The sequence below is a fragment of the Solanum tuberosum genome, unplaced genomic scaffold, assembly GCF_000226075.1.
Source record: "Solanum tuberosum cultivar DM 1-3 516 R44 unplaced genomic scaffold, SolTub_3.0 scf00388, whole genome shotgun sequence".
Classification (NCBI taxonomy): domain Eukaryota; kingdom Viridiplantae; phylum Streptophyta; class Magnoliopsida; order Solanales; family Solanaceae; genus Solanum; species Solanum tuberosum.
The window spans coordinates 162,139-170,587 of NW_006239311.1; the positions used below are offsets into that span (position 1 = coordinate 162,139).

The window sequence follows — 8,449 nt, forward strand, 5'->3', positions numbered from 1 at the left end:
TATATATATATATATATATATATACACACACACACACAAGTTTTGAGGCACGTGCATTGCACGTGAATATCAAACCATGTAGTACACTATTTTAAAAATAATGCAACGTTACTTAATCAATAATTTTAAAAAAAACAATTATAAATGGAATATAAAGTATACTTCTTATGAATAGTGAATGTAAGCTTTCTTATGATTACTACTGAAAGTTGTCAAATCAATATTTGTAAGCACTTATTTATAATATAAATTTAGATGAATATAAGGTGTTGTGACACCTCTCTATATCTTCCAATTAGATATATCTTCTTCTTCTTCTTTTTTTTTTAAAACTTTTTTCTCAATTTTAAATTGATTGTGATGCGTCAAATTAAATAAAGTCACTCTTAAAGTCTCTTAATTACAACTCTTAAATAGACCTTTTCCTCCCCCCTAGAGTTTATTGCTTGGTTATTGTTGTGTTGTTGGAGTTTCCACTTTTAATATAATATAAATAAATAAATATCGATATAAAATATAGAAGATACACTAAATTGAGTGTTTTTAGAATTTAGATATAGATAAGGTATTGTGACACCTCTCTATGTCCTCCAATTAGATTTATCTTCTTCTTTTAAGTTTTTTTCTTCTCATTTTTTAACTAATAGTGATATGTAAAAATAAACATAGTCACTCTTAAAATCCTTTAATTACAACTCTTAAATAGACCTTCTCCTCCCTCCCCCATAGTTTATTGCTTAGTTATTGCTGTGTTGTTGAAGTTTCTGCTTTTAATATAATATAAATAAATAAATATCGATATAAAATAAAGAAGATATACTTAATTGAGTGTTTCTAGTTGGAGTATTATAGTAAATTAACATTCAAGTTATGGAGTTTTCAAATTCCACTGAACTTCGAAATCAGTTAACGTCTGTTTTTTAAGAAAAGAAGAATAGAAAACTTAAAAAAGATCATATTTTAGAAATGTGAGGAAATCCCTCCATTCATAGTCTACAAAGAATAATATGAACATATGATTATTGTGCCTTATTATAAAAATCAGAACCCTTTAGAAAAGTCACAATCCTTCAAAAAGTTCACAACTCATCGAAAAAGTCACAATTCTTTGGAAAAGTCACAAACATTCAATGCTAAAAAGTGTCAGCTTTTAATATCATATAATATAGGGAAAATTTTATGAAATATATCTGAACTTTGACCGAAATTGCTGTAACAAGTACAAACTTTGCCCCTGCACTATTTAATAGTATATTTTAAAGATATATAAGTGCCCACCTGGATAAATTACTATTTATAATGATACAATATTTATGATGTCCATGTGGACACCTATATATCTTTAAAATACACAGATAAATAGTGCTGGGGGTAATAGGTCCTGCCTAAAGTTTGGGATTGTTACAACAATTTCAATCAAAGTTTGAATATATTTTTCTCTATAATATAATATAAATTAATAGCATATAACATATAGAAGATATACTAAACTGAGTATTTCAAGAAGAAGAAGAAGAACAATAGAAAACTTTTAAAAATGTAGTTTAAAAATTAGCGGAAACCCCTCTATTTATAGCCAACAAAGAGTAGTGTGAAAAGGTGCATATTATGCCTTATAAAAAAAAATCACAACTGTTTAGAAAAGTCACAACCCTTCGAAAAGTTCACAACTCATCAGAAAAGTCATAACTCTTTGGAAAAGTCAAAACCCTTGAGAAAAGTCACAGTCCTTAAATGTGAAAAGGTGTTTGCATTAAATATAAATAAAAAAATAAAATAAAATAGAGAAGATATACTATTTTTTTTTAAAGTTGGGGTATTAGAATAATTTAGAGATAAGGCACAAGTACTCCCCTAAACTATGATCGATGTCACTCCCCGAGCCTACACCCTGAGCGGGACTGACACTCGATAACCATTGCTGGCCCCAAGTGAACCCTTGGCCTTGCTAGACTCTCAGCGGAAGACTTACTCAACAGAAAATGTACTTAAATTCAATCTTAAATAAACTGTCTGAGTAGATAAACTGAGAATGTTTAGAAAATAACATTCAACTTAGCCAAAATGGCAAGTCAAGTCTTTAAAATCAAACAACTGAAATATCAGGACTAAAGAACTCATAGCTAACTATCTATGAAGCCTCTAGATACTAAGAGGGATGTCGGTACAAGACCCCCGATCATCCTAACAACTGAAATAACCAAAAGAAATAAAGCAAAATATAACCAAAGGGGTCCTCCAGAAAGCAAGGAGGCTCACCAACTGACTCTGAGTGCTCAACTGGATCAATGAGGCGCTAGATGCTGATCATGATTACTTGTATCTGCATCATAAATCGATGCAGGCCAAATGACATCAGTACATGTATAGCAAGATTAAATAAGAGGTATTGCATATGGGAATGATCTATGAAATGAAAGGTTGGAAACAGAGTTGGAGATGAGCGCTAGCCAATGGTTAAGACTTCAGAAAGCACCTTAGCAATTACCAGTAATGCGCCCACCTGCAGAGCGTAGTCCTCCCTGCAACCTTGAAGTAGACTATTTCTCGAGTTTGATCTTATCCCTAAAGCCTTTTTGCAAAAGGAGTAGGTAGCGAGAAAGATGACAATGTATTTAAATAAATACAATAAAAATTCAATTTGTATATAAAGTAATATAATTTTGTGGGAGTTTCTCTAACCGAAAACCATCACTATGAGCTATTTGATGATACATCGTCTCGCCTACGCTGCCAGAACTGTCATATACCTTGTCGGAGTATAGAACCTCTCAACTAAGTGGATCCACTAGTCTATGGTAAAAAGTACTAAGGAATCATCTAAAAAATATGACCCTTTCTACCCACGATGGCTACATGGTTTATGGAGATCTGAGTTATTATGAACTCGTCTCCATATCGGTCCTCAATACTACTCCCAAAATAATCAGCTCATATGTTTAAAAACAAAATCTCTTTCTGTGGTTTGAGATAATTACTCAAAAACTAGCTCAAATGCTCTCTTGGAAATTGGTGTTTCCTCTCTTATTTAAATGTGAAAACATTTACTCTTTGGGAATACTTAGTTCCCATATACTCTTTTTGAAGAAATGAACTTCATTTGTTACTCTTACTTAATTCAAAACTCAAGCCTTAAAACAAGTTTAAAACACTTGCAAAAAACTTCTTGAAAGGACTATAAGAACTCTCTAGACTTGGCTCTTAACTTTCCTTGAATTTGAATTTATGGATTCAAGGATTGTGATTTGTGAAAGGAATGATCTCATGATGTTTAGGAGTGTTTTTAGATAGTTAAACATGAGAAACGATCAAGAAATCACTGTCTGGAAACAAGTCCGCGACGCGGAGATGCATTTTAATAGTTGGTTGCAAAATAAATTTTGAGATAGTGGAGTTCGCATCCTTTCCGCGATGCAAAGGGAAAATTTGCTCACTGGGGGAGCAAGTCCGCGACGCGAAGTTGCGTTCCAATTCATGCTCGGCTTTTTTCTTCTTCGTTTTCTAACCCCAATTCACTAAATTCGATTCTTTTTCTCAATTCATTTTTAGTTTCAGATACCCAGTACATGAACACAAGAATCTAACTCAAAACAACTCTATAAATGGATGCTATAACCTCAAGAACTCCTCAGTCTCAACCCAATTCAAGAACGAAAGAAAATTCAAGAACACATATCAAGAACATCAAACTTTCAACCTTTTTAGAACGAATTCACGCTGAAATAAACATGTTTGATGCATGGGTGAACAAACCCAACGCTATGTGAACTCACATACCTCGTAGGATTGAATACTTGGCGAAATCCACAACCAAAATCGCAAGAACTTGACGAATCTTGAACTTCTCTTCTCCTTTCTCCTCTTTTCTGTTCTTTCAAAGCTCTAGCGTATTTCTTGATTGCGTAAACTGAACTAACTCATTTTAGACCCCACATAACTTACTAAAAATGAAATAGTTTAATTGGGTAATGAAAAGACCATAATACCCTTCTAAAATCCGGTTTTGACTTTCCTTATCTAGACAACCCAACTTCAAATGGGCATATCTCCCTCATACGAACTCAAAATTGAGAAAACTCAGTGGTGTTGGAAAGATAATTCAAATATATTTCCTACGGTATATTGTATCACACCTAACTCATCCTGAGCTAGGATTTATGGTCGGTTGAAGTTGACCCAAAACTCAAACTTAACAGAACTTAAACAATTTTCCAGATTTTTCATTCTTTCCAAAAATGACTCTTTCTAATTCTAGCTCTTTCGCTTAGCAAGGTGTTACAATCGAAATCCCAGAGACACACATTAACTAAACTAAGGTTCTATTACCCCTCTAACTCATTTTTTTTTGTAATTTTATGCACCTTTTGGCTTACGTGACACACTCTGTGACTCCACGTAGTTAAGGCACATGAGATAGGTTTGGGTGTGACGTAAGCTAAAAGGTGTATAAAATTACAAAGAATGCATTAGGGGGAGGGGGGGGGTAATAGGACCTTAGTTTGGTTATGGTATGTCTCTGGGATTTTGGTCATAGTCTAGGGGGATACTTGTACCTTATCCCAATAATTTAACATTTAAGTTATGTTATTCATGCTTTTAAGGTAATATATATATATATTAATATAGACATGTATAATTTTAATTTGGTATGAAATTTTAAAAATAAAGAAGACTTTTAATTTTCTAGTATTAAAGTAAGGATATGTAGAATGTACATTTGTGATCTTAAACTGTCATATGAAAGTTAGAAGTACAGAATAGCCCCCCCCCCCAACCCATCAAAAAAACATTCTATTTTAAACTGAACAAAAATAAAAGTACAACCAAATAAATTTGAAATAGAGGGGTACTTGTTAAATCTAGTTTGGACTATTCAAGTTTTTGTAGTTTGCAATAGAAAATTATTGAACATCTTGTCAGATAGAAGTTGTTGCAAAAGTTTGTTTAAGACAATGAAAATGAGTAGATATGAATTATCTAGATAGTCTTTCTGTGTGTAGTTGAGTTATTCCATTCTCATTGTTGCATATCTTTTTGTTGATCTATCTAATTGACCCCAAAAAATATTGTCACTGCATAATTGAACATTTCTTAAAATCTTCCTTGTTTTATGAAGAAGAAGAAGAATAGAAAACTTAGAAAATTCATTATTTAAGAATGTGGAAAACCCCCTCTATTTATAACCAACAAAAGATAGTATAAAAAGGTATTAATTATGCCTTATCTGAAAAGTCAGAACTCTTCGGAGAAGTTACAACCGTCATGTGAAAATGTGTCAACTTTTAATATAATATAGTAGAAATACTACCTTAATAGCATGAACTCCCTTATAATGCCCCAAACTTAAAACACCCAATTTAATAATATATAGAAGACATACTAAATTGGGTGTTTTAAGTTGGGGGGATTATAGTAATTTAGCATTCAAATTAGGGAGTTCGTGATTTGAAGATGGTAGTATATATATATATATATATATATAAGACAAGAACAAATAAGAATTACATTCCATAATGTTTACTGAATAAAATGCTTACCAGATCACTTTGCAGAACAAGTAAGAATTACATTCCATAATGTTTACTAAAATGCTTACTAGATCACTTTGCTGAATAGATATACTTGCAGTTATATGAAGACAATTAAAGCAGAAATCTATCTGAATACATATTTTGATTGTTTGTCTGTTTTTTTAAAGCAAACACATATAACATCTGCCTAGCATCTTCCATAGACGAACTATAATGGCCAGAATACAATCCAAAGAAATTGTAGCTAATAATATCGTAAGGAATGGGGTGTTGGGATCTTCTGAACCTGCAAAACATTAGCAACGCGGCCCTGAATCAACTTGAAGCGGATAGTCTCACCACTAGCTATCTTGTTATCTTTTCGAAATTCTGTCCATCCTCTTTTTATGATAGCCCTACGCTCAGTGTACTCTATTTCCACTCCCCATTCTATTCCTTCTTCATTAACCAGCCTCATATTCTTCATGTTGACTATGTTTGTCCTTTTGGCGAATCTCATTGGGATAGTCTAATAAACATATTTATCAAACAAACATGATCATTAGATTTTTAGGAAAACAATTTGAACGTAAAGGAATGAAAAATCTAGAAAATGTAAAAATAGAATGTACAAATTATTAAACCTTACCATATAAGTAGTGTGTGTCTTTTTTATAACAATTTCAAAATACGGAGTGTCACCAGTTAAGTTCACCACGCTGTATCGACTGTTATTCTTTGAACCAATTTCTTCACTTCTATGATTAGCTTCTCCGACCTCCTGATCTGCAACAAGCTTGATATAAGTAGAACAACTACAATGATATGATTCCTACCGAAATGTTACGGAATATCTAAGAACACAAGTTTTAAAAGTCTTATGGCCACATATATTAATGTTATGACATGTTTATAATCACTGGTTTCAATAGTAAGCTTCATTTCATTTTAAAACTATGTGTCTATTGAAATTTTTATCACATAAATTGAAACATGGGAGTTGCTACTTATTTTTAGGAAAGATTAAGGATATTACTTGTAAGTTATACTCACGTTGATATACAAGTCTCTAACTACACTAGAAACAATCTCTTAAATTATTTTAAAAAGTCTAATAAGCTTTTGGTCTTACCGGTACCAATTTTGGGTTTTTGCTCGTGCTCCTCGCAGCCTTCACTTATTTCTTGAAATAGATATCCAAATGCAATGTATTACTACTAAATGCATTCACTTAATAGCTAATAAACCAGTTAAGGATAATACTCACCTTGAGACTCTTCCTCCTCAAGTGCGTTAGCATTAGTTTGAAGGTTAATTGGAATATCTTCCTCTTCTTCCTCAATTACATTAGCATTAGTCTGAAGGTTCACTCGACTATCATCCTCTTCTTCCCCTTCTTGTCTTTTTCTTCTTCTCTTCTCTACTAAGGGGCCATGGCTCAGATTTTCAGCAAAATGATCCAACATATCCATAGAATCATCTGATTCAATATCTTCTATTGGATATTCAATTTCTGTTGTACTCATATCAAATATAGTGACATCAAAATGATCACGAGCATTGTATCCAAATATCAAAAATTGCCTGATGCTTATTGCGTAGTAGTCACTGAATTCCTTCCATCCTTTTACCAGCCAAATTTGTCCTTGAGAATGTTCCACTTCGACCTCCCATGCTTTTCCATAAGGAGCCTGAAGAAACACAGGATTTAACATGTCCTTGCAGTGTCTCTCTGCAAATACTACTGGAATCCTCTGTATGCAAAATACATTTGAATTCAATATCATACAACATGGAACGAAGACAGAAGTAGACCTACATAATTAGTTTCATACATCTTGGAACAGACCTACAAAATTAGTAGTACACTCCTGTGCATACAATATATTTATTCAACCTATGTTAAATTATCCCACATTAACTAAGAGAATGGGTTGTAGGTCTTGTGGATTTATTACCTCATCAGCTACCTTCTTCTATTGAATACGGCTAATTATTCAATTTTTACATGGCATCAAAGTAAGGCACATCCTTATATATATATATATTCAACTTGTGAGTACCTCGACCAATAAATTCTACAGGTAAATGTTCCATCCTATCAACACATTCTTATATTTGGTTTATCAAATGTTGAAACCATGTTATATGTTCATGCTCCAAGCCTCCAAATGTCTACAATTGGGTGTGAAAGAAATCTTTTTTGGTCGAGTGTATGCAATTTTGTCTTCAGACATGATTTTGAGAAATTCTCATTTAATACCCTTATATAATTACTAATTAAAAGTATATAGTAATTGTTGGATCTAAATAATCAACAGTTAACAAGGAGCAACAGTTGCACTAAAATAGAATTGAGAATCCGTGAGTGAATCAAAGATTGAAAAAATGAATTAAAGACGGAAGATGTAGGAAGTACTTACAAGACGGCATAATTCATCCAAGGAACAAATGATTTGGAAGAACTTTGGATGAGACATCGGTTGAAATCAACTTTAAAAGTTCAAACCCTTGAAACTCAAATTCAAGAGAAACTTTCTATTCCTTTAAAATCAAAAACAAGAAACTTATGCCAAGATTAGGGAATAATAATAATGGGGTAATGAAGGATTAGGGTCAAAATCACTTACCTAAATGCTTAATCTCGAAAAACCTCGGTGAGATCGCCCACACTGAGCTCTTAGGGTTCAAAAATGGAAAAATGGGAAAGAAACCCTAATTTTGGGAAAACTTAATTATGCCCAGGCATTTCTCTTCACGGTCGCAAAGAGGAAGTCAAAGCGCCCAACTTACAATTGGGTCAACTATGACTTTCGACCCTCGCGATTGTCATAAGGGTCTTGTGGTCGCAATACACATGGTCTTACACATGTGCAATTGTGATTCCAACCATGTGATTACGAAGCACATGAAACAATGCCTATGCGATCTCGAAGGAA

General features: G+C 32.9%; 1 protein-coding gene across 1 annotated transcript; it reads right to left on the minus strand.

Annotated features, from left to right (window-relative positions):
* Window positions 1-6,760: 6,760 nt before the first annotated feature.
* LOC107057849 (B3 domain-containing protein At1g49475-like) lies at window positions 6,761-8,173 on the minus strand. Its single transcript, XM_015302906.1, has 2 exons — window positions 7,934-8,173; window positions 6,761-7,264 (listed from the first exon to the last, which is right to left on the minus strand). The coding sequence occupies exons 1-2, from the start codon at window positions 7,988-7,990 to the stop codon at window positions 6,761-6,763; spliced, it is 561 nt and encodes a 186-aa protein (XP_015158392.1). The 5' UTR covers window positions 7,991-8,173.
* Window positions 8,174-8,449: the final 276 nt, after the last annotated feature.

What these genes read in the sequence shown, in the direction of transcription:
- LOC107057849 (XM_015302906.1), bottom strand. Translation starts at nt 7,990, where the DNA reads ATGTCTCATCCAAAGTTCTTCCAAATCATTTGTTCCTTGGATGAATTA. An exon ending in TGGATGAATTATGCCGTCTT is followed by an intron (nt 7,265 to 7,933) that starts GTAAGTACTTCC and finishes TTTTGCATACAG; the next exon opens with AGGATTCCAGTAGTATTTGC.